This window comes from Melanostigma gelatinosum (assembly GCF_949748355.1).
Source record: "Melanostigma gelatinosum genome assembly, chromosome: 23".
In the NCBI taxonomy this organism is placed as follows: Eukaryota; Metazoa; Chordata; class Actinopteri; order Perciformes; family Zoarcidae; genus Melanostigma; species Melanostigma gelatinosum.
Genome location: NC_136656.1, coordinates 10674401 through 10693628, shown reverse-complemented (window position 1 = coordinate 10693628; position 19228 = coordinate 10674401). Strand labels below are relative to the sequence as shown.

Sequence of the window (19228 nt, the reverse complement as noted above, 5' to 3'; positions counted from 1 at the left end):
TATCTGCTATATGTTATCCTTCCACAATTCATTCTAGATCACTACAGCCTTTTATGTAGATATTTATTTTTTTATTTATCATATTACTATTATTTTATTTTGGGGTGAGGGGATTAGTATTGTAATACAGATTTATCAGCAGCATTAACTACGGTACCACACTTTTATCTTATTGCTCTCTTGAGTGAAGCGGACTAAGAGTTTGGACTTCCACACTTCAGGCGACATCCTGCCAGCAACGAGGGGTTTTCTTTCATTTCATTTTCCCAACTTGTGTAATTAAAGGTAACCTGAATATCGTTAGATTGTATCGTTTCCTGTTCAAGGGAATTATTACGGTAACCCTCAAGTTACTAAAGGGAAATAGAAAACAGCCCTACCTAGAACATGTGCACCAGCGCCACTGCGTATAACCATCTGATACACTATCCCAGAGTTCAGCATATTCATCTAGCAAACGATACCTACCTTGGAGTGTTACAATAGCCAGTATCATTTTAGTCAATGTGTCCATCTGGGCAAATTGGTGAATCCAAATGTTATAAAAAAAAAACATATATGATGCAATTTCTTTGTAATCATCCAAAATAATGTTAAGTGTATGGTATTTTTCCAAGTAGGCCACTGACTGGTCGATACGTGCGATGCATTGAGTGGGCCAGTCTGACAGTAACTCCCGGGCCACGTTGTTCCCCCAGTCCGCTCCTGCTCAGAGTCACGCTGTAACACGCGCGCGCGCACACACACACACACACACACACACACACACACACACACACACACACACACACACACACACACACACACACACACACACACACACACACACACACACACACACACACACACGCTGGCAGCTGCATTGAGTCCATTTTCTTTTGACAGCAAATATGTTGGAGCAGCAAGAGACAAAAGATGAGCCTCAGAAGAAGATTGATGGAAGGTACGATTTCTCTTTTTACTTCTGGAGTATTTATTTGATTCACCTTGTCATTTTTCAAAAAGGAAACCTTTTGAAGTACGTTTGGCTTTTTAAAAATCACCAGATGCTTTCACTGTTTAATCAAGACATTCTTTTAGCCTGTAATTGTTTCAAGGGCCTTCAAACTGTATGTTAAGTGGCTCCTGGGAGTACAGAACCACGCATAATTTCCATAAATATGCCCCATAATTGTGCACTTTTAGGTGTGATCGTGTTTTCATCCCATGTCGGTCCGGCCTGCTGTGAAGATTTCCTGAGATCTGTCCGCAGAGAAGCAGGGCTGCAGCACCAGCTCAACCTTCCTGTGGCCTCCAGTCCAATTATCACAACCAGAGGTGGAACAACCCTCTGTCACACACACACATGCAGAAAGACGCTTGTCCCAATGTGCTTTGATTCCTTCCTCTGATTAGATGCTGAAAACCATCTCATCAGCTTGGAACCGGCTGTTGGACTGAAAAACAGCACCTTCCTGCAGCCCGCTTCCGGGCAATGTCGTCGGTAAGCCACAGGCACAAAGCTCACCTTTATACCTCCAACACACTTTTCAAATTCCTTTTAGTTTCTTCTCACACACCCATCTTGTATCCTATGTAGCAGCACAATTCCTCTGGCCCATGTACAGCCCATTTTCCACTGCATAGAGCCCACCAGCACGCTATCGCTGACCGAGTACAAAGCCCAGTACACTGCTGAGGTAATAGTGTGTGTGTGACGACACTCCAGCCCTTTAATTTTTTCTTGTGTATTTCTCCTTTATTAACATGTGTGTCTCCTCCTAGTGGGCCCAGCCTAAGATGCAGCAGAGTGACATTCACCATTGTCATCCTCCTCGTCACCAGATACTTTATCATCCACTCTGAATCTATACACGGCAGAATAACTAAACATTTGTTGTGTCAAACACGACGAAGCACTCAAAATTCTGCCACTTCGTCCGATCACACGCACTTTCCAGGCCGAAAAAAGGGCTGCCACATATTAAAAAGCCCTTGAAACTGAGGCGGCGTTGAAGATTATCTTGCCTCGGGACACACGAGCTGAGGATGAGTCCCAACACAGCAGCAAACCATCTGTTGGCGGCACTTAAAGGAGACAGCGAAATGGGCTTCTTGTCACCCTGTTGGGATGAGGTGGAAATGTGCTCACAGCAGCGCAGTGCAGGAAGTACTCTTTGCTTTGATAAAATATAGACATACAATGTAAAAATACAAGTTCTGCATTCAAATGCATGAAGTAAAAGTACAGAAGTATTATCAGCAAACGGTACTTTAAAAAGTTAAAGTACACGGTATGCAGTTGTCCCTATTGGCCTGTGGCTACAGTTGGAGCTCAGCTTTCCACCTTCATTGTATTCAGATTTAAATTTTTTTTAAATGAATGACTGATTGAATTACATGACTGTTGCCAGGAATTAAGTTACATTCTATATGTGAAACTATGAAGAAAACGGGTCCTTTCTCCAGTTGCAGTTTTATTTACAGTAGAATAAACATTTGTTTGTACAAAGTCAATCACGTGTTTAGCTGAGGAGCAGAGATGATCAAGCTGGTATGACGACTGGGGGGGGGGTGTCACCGAGGTCATCTCACCAGCTTGATGACGTTCTGCTTGCTCTATCAGATGGTGACCTTCAGTGCACCCTGGGGTGGTTTACAGCCGGGTGTGACGCCAGCAGAATGAAAGTCTCTAAATATACTCGCTCTTGAGGTCGTCTTATCACTCGGATAGTGTTCACAGTCTTCGTTTTGAGGGGTCAGTGCTGCTCTCATCAGTGGAGGTTTCCTCTTTTTCTGAGGCTCCTCCTGTCCCACAATGAGGAAGTAGCACAACAGTATCACGCGGCCATCGATGGTGTAGTTGGACACCCTGAACCAGGCCCCTTATCTCCTCCTCTGCAGCAGTGGAGACTGTTGTGCGGCGGCCACTCCAAAGGCAAGATGTCATTCCTCCGGTCAGCAGAAGCGCTACATCAACTTTGTTTGGGTGGACTGGAGAGAGCAGTCTGCCAGCAGGAGGCCTAGAGGGGGCAGTGAGCAATATGGACAAAATGCATATTTGTTCAATCTTATGTTGTGGCAGATTTAAGTCAATGAATCTATTTAAACATGAAAAAGTGGAGCACAATATCTCAACAGGACTATAGACAGTAAAATGTATACAGCTTGCAGCCCTACCTAAAGCCTGCTTGGGCCACCATGACCGGTGCTTGTTTTGTGACCAAACGACAGCACGTAGCAATCTGCACGACCTCATATTTATCAGCGAAGGCTGATCGCAGTGTCCCGACCTTCGCCGTGGACACGAGCGAGTCATCTTTGGTGGCGCTGCAGTTGTGGCACTGACAGTGGAAAGGGTGCGCAGGTGTTCAGACGGTTCCGCAAGTTGATAACGTGTAGTCTGACGTCTCGTCGCCTTCCTAAACGCAAAGCAAGAGTCATATAACTTGAAAGGACATTACTTTCTTTTGGGTAAAATTGTAAAATAAATAAATAAATGAAATCACATTACTTAGCAGCCGATTGATGTTTATCACTTTTCCGTTTTCTGAGATTTCAAGCTTTCTAAACACCAGATTCTTTCATGAGCTGAAACTGCTCCAGATAAATCACTGAGCACTCTGTTCATACCTGATGAACTGGCCCGAGTTCAAGCTCCATATTCACAAAATACTTCCCTCTTCTTCTTCTTAGTTTCCATTTCGTCTTCTGTCACAAAGCTGTTCACTTTCAGCCATATCAGATTTCCTTGGCAGACAAGATTTTACCCAGTTTTCATGGAGTTGCTCATTATCAAAATTGTAGGTCTGCAGACAAATTGATATTTAAACATCAATAACACACCTGCTGAGGAAGACGGTGGGATATGATAGAAAGCTCTAGGACGGCTACTAAAAGGACCTTGTGGTGAGATTGTTTCGTCAACTGCTGCTTCTCCGGTCAAGAATGAACTCCAAATTGTTAAGTCAACACGGACCAGAGTCCATAAAGTGTTCAGAAAAATGAGTTTTAACATCAAGTCCAAGAATGCAAGAAAAAAAAATAAAAGATTTATATTTCTCCCTATATAGTTTGACTGACAATATCAGATGTTATTTGAAATATGAATTCTAAAAGTATTTAATACAATCTGGTCCAGTGTGTTTCAAAATGTGACAAAAGACCGACAGAGCATTTTGTCTTTAACATCTTTATTCTTCTTTTTTCATTATTTTTATTTGTATTGAAATTCATACTCTGTGTCTTCTGGACCTCTTTTCTTTTTTCTTTCTTTTTTTTAAACAGCTTCTGTCATCTAACGCATCTAAACAAAATCACCAAAAATGATTTCATGTTGTACAATCCACCTGGCGGACATTCCTATTGGCTTCACCAAGGCGCCATTCTGTGGTCCAACACTGTGAGAGGAAGTTCCTTATAACCAGGATTTCACCGCCTCTACTGCCGAGTTAAGAACACACTCTAGTACAAGTGCACAAGTGTCGACTATGACAGTAAAATACACGAGAGATTATTGTCACCAATACCACAAATGAACAGTGGCATGAAGGATCGGATTACAAAACGACAATATTCCCTCTGCATTTTCAACCTAAGACGGCTGAGAGAGAGAAAAACTTACCGTACTAAATAATTCATGTTTACCAAATCTGGGTTTCCTAAAAAGCATCTCCACGTGTACAACTTTTTCCTAAAGGTTTTACAATTTAACGGAGATCAGTCGCACCGAGTGGCGACGCTTTAGGGAAAGCCAGACCACAACAAAGATGTATGGTTAAAAAGAACTTCCTCAAAAAATGTCAACGTACAAAGAGAAGAACAGCAAGGAAGCCATACTGTCTGCCATGTGTTCCATACTGCTTTATTCTGATTGGCCATGACAATATTGTCCCCTCAAGTTTCCTCCTGCAAACAGGCCTGAATGGACACCACAGGTTACTATACCCAGTAGAGACACAAAAATTCCTCATCCTCAAAAACATGGGAGAAAAAAGAAGAAAAAAAAGAGGAGAGGCTATTTGAAAACCTGATTTGGATATGGACACTCGATCTGAAGCTGGACAAACCAAGCTGTTCTAGCAGAAAGAGGCAGTGACTGTGTTCCAGACCAAATACTCCCCTGTAACAAGGTTGTTCACAACACCTCGGAAATCCAAATAGAACTCAAGGATGAAGCCGTGAACAAAAACAAACTGAATTTTTTTTCCTCTCTTCTTTTTTTAAAGGTTCACAAATCTCTGACCTTCCCTCTCTAATATTTTTCTTGCTTAACTCAACTGCTGATGCATGATTGAGAAACTCACACTTCTGTTCTAATAAACTGGACAAACGAAAAACATGGACTTCCACATAAATCGGGAAAATAACTTCTTATCCATGATTACGCCTGTCCACGTCTGTTCAGATCACTTCAAAACAAGCGTGCTGGGAGGGATGGGGGGGTCTGTAATTGGGTTGGAACTGAGTCACCGCAAATACAAACAAGAACCCGCATTTCTAGACGCACAAGAGCTGTGATGTCACATGAGCTTATGACAAAATAGGAGCAAACGTTAACGGGTTCGACCGACCGTGAGGACGCGACAGAGCGGCTGCAGAGACCCGTCAAGTCCCCTGAGTCTACCCTCACCGCCATGAAGACCCTCAGCCTACGGACGATGTTTTCTCAAATCTGACAGCACGCAGATTAACGAGCATGTGCAGTAATTAGTTTATTCAATGCTTTTTTTGGGGTCTACGTTTTGTCCCGGTATCACTGCTTGGTAGCTGCCTCGGTTCCATGGGGGGGAAAAAAAAAATCGCTGAGCTCTGCAGGCTCTGCGCGTTCAACGGTGTCATCTGAAATGCAATGATGAGCTAGCGCCCGCTGTAGGGCGGTGCTTGTATTACACCCCTCCCCCACCCGTTCCCAATGTCCCTCAGTTTACAAGAAACAAACAGGAAATAAAAAGATTTAAAGAAACAAAAAGAAAAAAGAAATAAACAAAAAGAAATCCCCCCACCCCCCAACTGGGCCTGCCAGCACGCCATTGACTTCAAGTGTGTGGCAGCGAGAGTGTGTGTGAGTGAGTGTGTGAATCAGTGTGTATGCGGGCGTGGCCGCCAGAGTCTCTGAGAATATGTGAGAACTGGTGTGTGTGCGCGCGCGGAGGCTCCATGGGGGTGAGGGGGGACTCCTAGTATTTCTTCCCCGGGACGAACTCCTTCGCTTCGGGATTCAAGATGCTCTTCCTCTGCAGACGAAAAGAAAAAAAAAAGAAAAAAAAAAGAGTGAGAACATATTCCCTTTAACCTAGAATGCTCCGAGTGTTTCATCATTTCTCTTGTTGTGAAACGAGATGAGTCTCTGACTCACCGCCACTTCCTCCAGGTTGTTATGGTGATCGCTGACCGACAGGCCGTTGAGCTGCTGCTGCAGCTGCCCCACCCCCTGGTTGTTGAGGTCACGTGAAGGGATGAACCAATCCTGGTCCTCCTCCTCCAGCATTTCCTGGAAGCAACGCTCTAAGAACTCCTGCTCCAGCAGTTCCTCTTCCACCTGGGAGACAACAAGGGGGGGGGGGAGAAAGAAAGAAAGCGAGAGAGAGAGATGAGTGACATAGTGGGGGGAAAAGAGCAAGGACATATGGGTGGACAGAGGAGGAATATACAAGAGATCATTTGCATGACAAGTAGATGGAAGGCTTCCCCAAAGAGACGTCTCCTCAGTAATGTGGTGCCGTTAAAATACAGGACTCAACCACAGAAAGATGAAAGGGGAACACTGAATGTTGGAAGATGATGGTAACTTATTAGTTCCCCCTGCGGAACTTTCCAGGACGACACTTGGTTCGGAAAAAAAAGACGAAGATTGTGGCACGACAGACTGTATGTGTATGGAAAAACAAAGGACAGAAACTAAATAGAAAGAAGGAACAAGAGTAGACTGAGACCATGAAAAGGATCACAGCATTAAGTCTCAATCTCTAAATTGTCCGTGATGTGCTTTATGTCTTTTAAAACATACTATGAGAACACATACCTGTCTGTTATACTCTTCTTCATTCTCCATCCACATGTACTCAGCGAACGGGTTGGCGTCGCTGCCCTCTCCTGCGTGCCCGTTGGCCACTGGCTCCTTTCCCTCCTTGCCCGGAGCGCCACCTCCCGGTGTCTTGGCCACCTCTGGACCGCTCATCTCAGACGGCTCTGCACGGAGCGACACAAGACGACATGAATAAATTTTAAAAATCAAGTTCAGAAATTCCTTCAGGATATGGTATACTTATTGAAAATATTTTTAACAGACTTCATTATGCTGTTCCCTTCTTGCAGCCAGATACGCTACGCTTGACTTGTCTCCTACTCATCAGCCCACAGCTGGACATTACCTAAGAATCAAGGCTGGATCAAGGCTGCACCGTCTCAGCCTGGGATCCAAACAGACACCGCTACGGCTGAAACTATTCAGTAGTACAGTCTCACTATTCACAAACACTAAAACCGCCAAAGAACAATTCTCCATATCTCATGATCTTAAATAAGAGACTGATAGAAAGCTGCATCACCAGCTGGGATGGATCCCGCTCTCTGAAACCACTCTGTGACATCTACAACTGTTCTAACCACAAACACCTAAATGAGTGTCTAAGGGCTTAACAGAGCTGTTGGCATTTTACAACTCCAATCAATCGCTTTTCAGGGGGATGAACTGCGGTGCTGTGGTAAAAGGCCACACTGCATTATCATTAGCAAGGGAAATACACACACACACAGTGTTAAATCAGTTGGATTACGTTCATAAAAACAGAAACTGTAGCACAATGTCAACCTCTGTAGCCGCTGTATGAGCGCAGTGCACAGTGGTGGCTATGAGCTAGCCCAACATGCACCAACATGCATTAAAAAGGCCTCCGTGGTCGGCCCGGCTATGTAAACAAAGTGAGAAGGAGCTCAGACGACGTCACACACACACATTCTCTGCTCAGGTCGACACTACTCCCCTATGTCTTCACATAGATAACAGTTGTTTGTTGCTTTATTAGTGATAGGAATGTCGAATTTAGCACATTGAGAGACAGAATCGGTGAGTCATCGCATGTAATGGTGCTGCATGTTGCAACGTAGAGGCTGCAGGTGTTACATGTCTCTCCTGCTGCTCCCAGATGACGAAGATCCGCTCAAACAGTAAAAAAACTAAAGTTCAGCACAGATGTTTCACTGACACTCTTTCTACAGTGGCATTCAATTAGTACTCTTGATGTGCTATGGGTACTTTCTGATGGGAAGCCATTAATATGAATGGAAACACTGTCATAAGACAACAGAGTACAGTCTGCTTCATGTCACGAACTTCCATCCAATCGGATTTCTTCTGGTGTTTAAATAGCTTTTACTTTATGCCACACACACCAGAATTCATTGCGAAAGAAATGGTGATTAAATGATTATTTGTGCATTCCTACTTCTGTGACAAATAACTCCTGCTCTGATGAGAAATGCCCACTATAATGACATAATCCTCATACTGCCAGCCAGCTCCAACAGACTTTTCATGACTCAACCGCGGCCTCGCAGCAAGGAGAGAGAAAATAAAATAAAAAATAAAAAAAGTACAGCGATGATCTCAACCGAGCCGCACACACAGCCCCAGGTTCAGCCTGATGCAGGCGCACCGTGCTGGACTTGAGAGGACGAACTCCCAGCAGCTTCACGGGAACAACCTGATTTCCACAAACACGGGACACAATGTTAACGTAGACACCGACTTCTGACGTCTCTGTCTCGGTCAAGGTGACACAATCGACGGCGAGTTTGACCCGAGGTGGGCCGCTGCCAACTGTACACAGTGATGGTACGGACACGCTGTCCTTCCAGAGGAGTTCAAATAAACATTTAAGTAGGTTAGTAGACTACAGGGCCTCGCTCAAAGCCGTCACTGTTTCGGTCTATCTGGGGACAATGATAAAGCAGTCTAATTATGTAGTGCAGAGACTTAAATAAGATGTCAGTGACTAAGACAAATCTGAGGCAGGGAAGGGCAGAGAGGGAGGGCAGGAAAGAACATTTTGTAAAAGAATACGACAAGCCTAAATTAAACTCTGCACTGGTTGAGCAAGGTGTTGGAAGCCTGCTCGTGTGAGTGTGCCAGTGTGTTCAACCACTTCTACTGCTGTCCATCAAGTGTTATGGAACAACAAATACTTAACATTAATTTCCAAAGTTTACCGGACAATTTGAACAAATTCCCAACACTTTAATATAATCAGGGATAGGAGTAAGAAGGTTTGTCCAAGATGTCTATACATCTATAGCAAAATGAGAGATTTCTTCAAAAAAGTATGAAATCGATGACACTAAAAAAAAGTATCGTGAGAATCTCAACCCTTTAAATCAGTTATGAGTCACTGTACACAGGCCTTTGTTCAGGCGACACAAGAGTGCACGGCGGGTGAGTCGTCGTGAACAAGGAGACAAGGAGCACTGTGCCATTATGTACCGCATGTAGCACTTAGCATGTTCGCGTTGCATAACCATGTGTTGGTCAACATGTAATATTTAGTTAGCATCCTTCACGCCTGCGAGTGTGATTTGATGAGGGTGAAGGATAAGCAGTGGAAAGGTAAAACCTGAAGGAGGACTACACAGAAAATAAAAATTAAAGCGATAAGACCTCATGGTGTCATCTCAAACACTTTACTGTAGATCAGGGGTGCCCAATACGTCGATCGCGATCGACCGGTCGATCGCGGAGGTAGTGCGGGTCGATCTCATTCCATTCAAAAGAAATGAGATGTCCTCATGGCATTTGCCACTTGCTTTTCTAACACACGGGTCACCACGTATGCGCAGTCAACCGCGCGAGCTACTGCAAAACTCCGGCGAGCTAATTAGTTAGCCTTCCAATTAATTTCTACTAAAGGAGCTAAAGCTGCAGCGCCATGATTTGGGAAACTTCCAAAACCTGGCGTCAGAACTGGAGACTCAGCAGAAGGCGTGTGCGTAACGTGACACTGCGCGCTACACAGAGCAGATTGACAAGTGTCAGTCAGAGTTTGACAAACGCTTTCAAGACTTTGCTTTACTCGAGCCAGTTGCTACACTTATGTGCTGCACATTTGGGGAAGATATTGAGGTTGATTCACTCTCCTCACAAATTTCAACGCTGTTTCACCTCAACTCGTCTGGAGTGGAGGATGAGATGTTGACACTGCAAGCTGACATAAAGCTGAAGTCCAGGGCTCATGGACAGTTTCCTCACAGAGGAAAAGTCCCCAAACATGAGGACATGTGGTACCTTCCTGACTGCATTATTCAGCTCTACTCATTTATGTGAGTCAGCCTTTTCCCACATGAAGAACATTAAGTCATACACCGTTCCACCATGACTGATGATCATTTGAAGTCTGCTTGAGGCGGATACCAGCAGCTACTGTCCGGACTATGCAACTCTGGCCAATTCCATTCAGTGCAATCATCAGAGTAAGGTAACGACCAACAATGTACAGAATTGTATTGTGCCATAAGGGCTCATGCAGTTATGCAAGGTATGCCAACATATATTGTAAATATAAAGTATACTCAGTGTATATATAAATATATATTCAGCATTTTTAATGTAGGTAGATCATTTTGACATAGTCATTTTAAAAGTAGCTCGCAAGCTGAAAAAGTGTGGGCACCCCTGCTGTAGATGATGTCAACATTTTCTGACTGGATGACCCTGCAAATCCTTAACCTGACATCTATATTCTCTCTGAGGAGTGGATAACATATTGAGGATAACGGAGGATTACGGTTATAAAAAGGGAGGAAACCCCCCCAAATGTAGCTATTAAAACATGTTATTTTGATAAATTGGGCTCCGGGAAACTATGATGGACCATTGCTTTACTATTGTGTGCCACTTTGTCGATTTGGAGTTACTCGATTACTGGTTTAACCGATATATAAAACATTTAATGGTTGTCAAAAAAGGAGGATTTTACCATTTCTCACTGTCACATCATTGCAGATGTCATGTTTTTGGGGTTTAGGAGTGTTGAAAGAAATTTAAGAGTATCACTGTGGGCTCTGGGCAGCTGTGAAGGACACCTTTCACAAAGATTGACGTTTTAGAGAATAAACAATTACACACAAAAAAGAAAGCATTATTTAACTGATAATGTAAGGAATTTTGGTGGCAGTCCTAAAAAACAAAAATCTCCCATTATTCATCCTAATAATAAACCGTTTTAACAGTGAAGTAAGTGTGATAACAATGGAGTGGTCTCACTGACGTCACGATCTCCTTAGTTACCAGGTCGGTCGGCCATGTTGGAGTACATACAGATCCTCCATGGCGGCGAGTAAACAAGGAAGTGCGGCGAAAATACCATACTTTGAATCACTGGATAGTGCATCAAAGGTTCGCTACCTTGCCAAATTGAAGGTTATTGGTAACTTGGATCCTTATACGATGAGTGCAGATCGTTTCAGTGCCGATCCTACTTACCTTCCATCGGTAAACTACGCCAACATCTACACGTATCTCGTGAACACCCCGAGTCCTTACACGAAAGACGAGTTGGAGTGCTACAAAGGGCTCGACGCTTATAATCAGTTTGTCAGTGGATGGGTCCGAGACGTCAAAGCAACGGTCGTCGAGAATTCTCATCTCGTCATTGGAAGGGTAAATATATACAGATCTGGTCAGATATTTAGCAATATTCAATGTTTACTCAGCGCAAACAGACACGTGTGTTTGTTTACATTGTACGTGCATGTCATTGTGTGCGTGTGTGTAGGAATTCACTTTCAACTAACTCCTAACTTCATCCCCCCCCCCACACATATATATATATATATATATACACATATATATATATATATATATATGTGTATATATATATATATGTATATATATATATACACATATATATATATATACATGATACGACGTTAAACTCATATCAAGCAATGCTGAGGCTGCATCTCTGTGTTCCGCCTGTTGTACACGCTCGACACGTCTCTGGCACCGACTGCTGTCACGGGCCGATGAAGCTTCGGTAACCTTCTCATGTCCATGTTTAATTTATATTTCCTTTATTAAATACTGTTCACAAACGAATTTGTAAATAAAATCACTGACCACTTATAAAGTGATCCGCACATACTCGAGTGTACCCCAAATTCGATTCCTTTATATCCCGAGAGATGCGCGACAGCCATTTCTGGCGACGTCGCTTGGATAGCTCCTTCGTGTCATTTCCTTGATGTGTAATGACCGCTGGCAAACCAAAGAATGATTTCTTGTCTCTATCAGCTCTGCTGCCACAACCAAAGACAGCACAAAAGTTCACCATGATCGATAGGTTCTGCGACTCAGCCGTGCATGCCAGTGGCTGTGTGTACTCCAACATGTACTCCAACATGGCCGACAGCTAAACTGTGACGTCACACGAGACCACTCCATACAATAAGCTTATGTAACGTTACAAATACCAGAAAGAAATAACAGTTGTTCATAGGTCTAAATATTAAACCACACAGGTGACAATGTTCGCTGACGAGCTTGTTAAAATATATTTGTTGATTTATTCGAAGAACGCTTCATAAGATACATTGTGTACCTGCATTTAAAGGGGGAAAAAACAGTTAAAAATCTCCCACAGAGATCCAATCTGCGGAGCGACAAAAACCGGAGGATACCAGAAACCGGAGACAGATTTAAGCAACTTTATCAACTGTTCATAATAATAGATTTGAGATTGACATAATTAACCGCTTCATGACAGATTATGCAATGTAACAGTGTGCTATGGGAGCGGTGTCGTAGCGGCCTGTAGCATGCTAACGGAGAGCTAACAGGCTAAACCAGGTGTTCGGGCCTACCTGGAAAGTTGGTGAATGGATTGGACGGTCTGAGCCGAGGTAACGCTAATGCTAAGTGGCTAGTTCGCGTTAGCCGCAAACAGATGGACACGCATAGCTGTGCTGTCAATGGACGGGCCTAAGGTGAAAGCTATCCCAGTAACAACAAAGGGTGTCGAGCTATGTTATTTTTATTAACGTCGGGCACAGATGTTAACGTGAAACCGAATAAAATGCGAAAACAGAGCCGCAAACGAAAAGGACACGGTGAGATATTATAACATACGAACCACACGCGGAGGTCAAACCCAAAAGTCCATTCCCGTTCGGATGCTTGAGGCCAAACAAAGTCGTCTGTTGAGCTAGCACGTTGCTACAGCATGGCAGCATCACTGAAGCAGGTCAACACAACAAGCCTTACGGGATTACGACACCTTTACACGCACACGAGTCGAACCGTCACGCGTTTAAAAGTTTAAATTACCTGGCATTGTGCTCTCGGTGCTCGCTTCGAAGTGTAACGTTACACAAACTTATAGCAAGTACACGGCGAAGGGTGCGTGGTCGTCGTTTCTCCAGTGAGGATTACTCTGCGCTGCGATGCAACGTAGCTCAAGTTAGCTAAATCCTGTTAGCCACCTTGCTAACGTTAGAAAGCTGGGTCGGTCACGTGGTCTGGTGCTGCATTCACTTTATTTCATGAATGTAGGAATTACAAACAAGCAGACATGACTCATTCTCAAATGTAAAATAAATACCAATCACAATTTCACACAACCTAAGATGACATCATCCCATGACTTGATTTATCTGACCGAACCCAAAATAAATTCAGTGTACAATTGGTTAAAAAAGAGGTGAAATAATTATCACATTTATGGAACTGGAAGAAATTATGCTTTGTTTTTTGCTTGATAAATGACAAAAAAATTGATTCATCAAATAAAAAAATATAGTTTTAGCTCTAGCTTTGAGCAAACTAACGAAATACGTTTAGAAGCTTTTGTTTTATCAATAAAGTATGAAGAGTTTGGTCTAATGTACTCCATAACAGTGCTTTGAACATCTGCTTGAGTACTTTATGTGGGATATTGGAAACAACATGTCATAATCTATGTATTGTGATATTGGAAAATACTTATTGATACTGTGAATTCAACCATATCAACCAGCCCCAGTTCAGATGTCTGAATTCATCTGAATAGCGACAATATTCAAAACATGCCGATTTCAATTTGATGGATTAACAACATCCACACTGACAAACATTAGAACGTAGCCTGCAGCCAGGTACCAGGTGGACGGTGCGTGTGGGGAGCAAATGAAAAAGACGCTGTCAGAAACAAGTGATGTTTGTTCAGTGTGCAGATAAATATGTGCAGTGATGCACAGAAACGGACGTAGCCCTGATATACAAGCCGCTACACCACAACATCTGGTTGTATCCTACCACAGTGTTTCCATTCCTCCCCCCCCCCCCCCAAGAGCGTGATGATGATGATGGATCCAAGATTGAAGAAGATCCAGCTCTGATGCACTCTGAGCAGCAAAACACTATAAATCACTGGCCCGCTATCCTCTGCGATGTGAAACAGAGACAGGGTTTATTTTCTGTTGAGGAAAATGTACCAATTGTGGATCGTAGTTTGATTTTCTTTTAACCCCTTCCTGTTTAATCAACAAGAAGTATCACAACACAAATAAACACATCAGGCTTGGAGTGTCACAACCTAAAACGTCTCTGGTTAGACGTCCCAGTAGTTCATTTTCAAACACGGTACACTTTGTGGTGCTGTTGAGTCATATTACATTATACTGAAAAGGGTTTCTTGTACTTTGTCTGTATGTGGGCAGACTAAATATTACAAAAACTCTCATAAAATGCATTCCCACAGCACCAAAATGCCCATAAAGTTGAAACAAACACCTCACTAACATTCATGAAGGAACGACTGGAGAGATGTTATATTACACAACATTAGTTGTAGCTTGGTACATAATTAAGTGGAGAACACGACTTCTTTTTGCAGACCTTCTTGTTTTGCTATTGTTAATACATAAACACATTACCAGGGCTGCAACTACGGTTATTTCCTTATCAGTTCAAATGTGTTAAATTCCAAATTCAGAGCATTCATATAGCAGCAAATAACTATATGTAATGTAAACTTAAAGGGGCGTAATGGCATCCTGAGCAGAGAATGAAGACACACTCTCTCAGTGTGTGTTGTAATCCAAACGTCTCTGTGCTTTGTTTACATAGCTGGTCCGGCCGTACGTGCATGTGAGTCCCAGTGTGTGTGTGCCCCACTGGTAGCTAATGGCTGCCGCTCTGCTCTGCACTCATACACCAGTCACTGCTAATAACGCCATCCGGACCTAAGGTGTTATCGCAAAAGCATAACGCCCACCCTCCTCCGGTCCCGACCATACTTTTCTTTCCATCAACTTATCCAGCAGATCCCAACCTGGGCATCAGGTCACAGGATAAATGTGGAGAAATATTTAAAATATGAAAGTGTTCAACACAAATTATCTTAACTTCTGTATTATAAACTACTGGATAGCTTTACTCAATGACATATGAAACTCTCTAAGGACAGGTGTCAAACTAAAAAGCCACAAAGGTTGGGAACCAATGAACCAACTCAGCGGTACACGTCACAATAACGTTGAGAAGGGAAAATCGGGGCTCACAACGGGTCCTTGAACGCAACATGTTAACAAACATCCTTCAAGCTCCACCAAAGCACCACTACACTTTTTACTCTCTTCCTAAACTAAAAATGCCTGCGTGGCTTCGGAAATAAAATCATTCTCTCCATTGATAACAAATAATCTGCACTTTAATTTACTTTTTTTTGTGGAGGGCTAAATGACTAACAGTATAAACAGCAAACTATTAACCCACAAGGTCTGTTGTTCAAATCAGTGTCTATATAATAGTATTACTGATCTTTGTAAACATATACATCCAACATTCAACACTGCATATATCGATGAAGTTGGGAGTGTTCCGGTGTTGTAGTGTTCTACCACAATACAACTATTTGTAATGTAGGAGATGACTCTTAAGTTGGTTTGTCACATTTTCACGAGTATTTTCTTCCTCTCAGGCTGTTTGTGGTCTTAAGTGGTGCAACACCATAAGTGACGATATCCGTGAAATGTGTGCAAGTTACTAAAACAAATGCTCTTCTACAGGATACACACTTTCATCATTTGCGTTTAAACAAACATTGTAAGCCGGTTAGCGTTTGTTGTTCTCGCACGTCTTTCTTTCTTTTATGTAGCAGACAGCTAGCTCCACTAACAACAACAACTCACCACACAACTTCAAGTGCTTATAGAGGGGGAATCCGCAAACCAGCTGTCGGGGGTGGGGGGGGGCGGCTTTTTTCCGGTCCCGGACGTTACAGGAAAACCACACAGTGAAGAAATTCTTCTAATAATCTCCAGTGCGCCAAAACAATAGGTGTCTCCTTTTTGTCGGCTAGCTCGCATAAGTGGCTAAACACGGATAAATCCACTGTTTCTCTGACGAAACGTCGAGGGGTAAAACCGTTGTGTCGTGGGTCGCGTTTGTCCAGCTGTACACTTCAGTCATTGGTTGAAACCTACGTCAGCAACGTTTCCTCGCAATTCTATTGGCCCAAACGACCTCACGCCCCGCCCCACCCCAACTCACGTAAGTAAACAAAATATATCCCATTTTTCTCGCGGCCCCTTTTTTTATCATCAATATGACCAGTTAATATTTGACAACGTGGCTGTTTTAACCAGGTCCGACCGTTCTTTAACAGACAAAGCTCTAGTTGTTTGCTTGTTGAGGTTGTTAGGGCCGAAACGGCAGCAAGAGGGGAGTAAAAGTACAGCAGATTAAATAATATCTTATGTGAGCAGCGTGCACATGCTTTTCAGGGGCGAGGACATCCCCAGTGTGTGCCTCATCTATCACTGTTACTCATACACATCTGTTTGTCAGAAATATAATATTTGATACGTATTTGTTTGTAGTCTTGAAGTAGTGTTGAAATACCCTGACAGCAATTTGTTGTAATCTATCATTAAACTTTTACACAAAGACAGTGGGCCCTTTGTGCTTATTTGATCATTAATATCTGACTATCGCGAGTCAAAAGAAACTTTAAAAGCACATGCCTGGTGCTGATCATGTGAAAAACCTAAAGTCACAATGCAAAAACAATGCTGTTCGCTCACAGATAAGTAATTATAGAGTTGAACTAATAATTTAAGGCAATCTAGACATTCCTGGTGTATGCTGGAATTTATTGTTCTTATGTTGTTACATTATTGTGTTGAAAATAATCAAATACTGGACAGTAACATCAATATCGTCAACATAAATGTCAGTTGTTATTTGAGATTCTTTATTGTGCAGTGTACTGAATTTCTATCTAGAACGCTCTGATTTACATGATATTTCAGAAAAACGTTCAGCTCTGTGACGATAATGTAGACATGATACACTGGAAGTTAAACAAGGCTATTAGTTTTCTGCAGAGAACAGTCTAAATTTACTTCTTAAATTATATCATTTTAAAGGTATAAATATCCCTTATGTCTACTCTAAAAGAGCAAATTATTTATTGTGCCCAAGGCCAAAAACTCTGCTCCACCCGTTTTCATAACGCAGACTTAGAGAACTGACAATATTTCCAGTAATGTGAGCTCACTCTTTCTTACATAACCTTGTTGGAAAAGCAATATTTTACAGCCCATTCCAAAAAACTGCAGTTTAGTGAAAACATTAGTCAATTGTACATTTAGTCATCCTCCGGTTGTGCTCTCAAAATAGCCATTAACTGATTGGCAGCACCCACAGATAATTGAGGTCATATACTTCATTAGCCTTCTGACACTTCAACACGACTTCTCTCTTCGAACTTCTAACTGCCACAACTAAATAAAGAATCCATGGCTCATTTGTGCCACATTCTCATTCAGCCCCTGTCCTATATGCATTTCATAACGGCTGTGGATCAATCCGTGTGTCTCCTTGTAAACCATGAGGGGTTGCCCCGAGTCAGCGGTAAATAAGAGGGTGCATTACTCTAACATCACAGCGGAGGGCGACTGTAACACACAGCAGGGTTTTATGAGCAGTGTGGTGTGTCCTCTGGCAGAAACCGTATTGTGAATTGTCAATGCGGATCGAAGTTGTGTAGCTGTAACCAAGGATTTAAATGTGGACATTAAATCAGGAACACCAGATGTTCTTCAGAGTGTCACCTCAAATCTGTGTGTGTGTGTGTGTGTGTGTGTGCAGTTGATTTATCCATTCTGACCTGCGATACCTCTCTTTGGGAAACTCATAAAGGGCTGCAGGAATGGTTTCTGCTCTGATCACTCGTGAAAAAGGCGGTTCGAGACGTCTTTGGGTAAAAAAAAATAGTTGGATATGTGAGACAACTCATATTGCAGATTTAATACGCTGCCCACACCCACATGTATTGTCATGGGAGAACACAGCAATAGCATGCATGCACACACACCAACTGTTCTCACATTCACTATTTCGTTGCAGACGTCTTTCTCTCCCTCTTCTCTCTCCCCTGTTATAAATGTCACCCTCAGTGTATTTGCTGTCATAAATCATAAATTCCCTTCCTGTACCTCTCGCTCTCCCTCTCTTTTTCTTGCACAATAGCCCAGACTTGATGTGAGAGGGCAGCCATGTTTAAAGAGTGTGTGTATTGTGTGTGTGTGTGTGTGTGTGTGTGTGTGTGTGTGTGTGTGTGTGTGTGTGTGTGTGTGTGTGTGTGTGTGTGTGTGTGTGTGTGTGTGTGTGTGTGTGTGTGTGTGAGTGTGTGTATCTTCTACCCCAGCCTTTCCTGTGGCCCCAACCGAGGCTTCACCGGTAAGTTTGTCCAATGCCACAATGTTGCCTTCATTATTTTCTGCACAAACTCAGTATTCCTGCACGTGCACAAGTGCTCCTAGTCCGAGGTCTTTTTAACACTCACCACTGAGGGGCTATCTGCCCAACAAGCAATAGGCCTACAGTATGATGTTAACAAGGACTTTGGTGAACATGGAAGTATATTACTGCTTCACATTTGTTACAGAAACCTTTAAGATATATGAGTCACTAAGCACATGCAGATATTTCTACTCCCCCCTCTCATGGTTCCCCTGTGTTTTACAACCCAATGTTCAGACTCCAGACCCCTCATGTTTTTATATGTTTGCTCTGAATTCATGCAGTGCTTGTGCAAGATGATTTGTTTTACAAGAGGTTGTATAATTATTACCACTTTATAACCCACGACACGTGCGCAGGCTGAGTGGATCTGCATATTCATGCCATTATTCACCCTTGATGAAAGAAATGGGAAGAATGACATTTTTCCAAATGGCATGCGAATGTGCAGAGCATCTGTCACTGCTAAAG

General features: G+C 42.8%; 1 protein-coding gene across 2 annotated transcripts; it reads right to left on the bottom strand.

Annotated features, from left to right (window-relative positions):
- Positions 1 to 4829: 4829 nt before the first annotated feature.
- paip2b (poly(A) binding protein interacting protein 2B) lies at positions 4830 to 16373 on the bottom strand. 2 transcript variants are annotated; one of them, XM_079295761.1, is made up of 4 exons: positions 16141 to 16373; positions 7004 to 7170; positions 6338 to 6520; positions 4830 to 6215 (listed from the first exon to the last, which is right to left on the bottom strand). In XM_079295761.1, exons 2-4 carry the CDS (start codon positions 7157 to 7159, stop codon positions 6159 to 6161), a joined length of 396 nt encoding a protein of 131 aa, XP_079151887.1. In that variant the 5' UTR covers positions 7160 to 7170; positions 16141 to 16373; the 3' UTR covers positions 4830 to 6158. The 2 variants fall into 2 exon arrangements, with proteins under 2 accessions (XP_079151887.1, XP_079151886.1); XM_079295760.1 differs by lacking the exon at positions 16141 to 16373 and adding an exon at positions 13298 to 13439.
- Positions 16374 to 19228: the final 2855 nt, after the last annotated feature.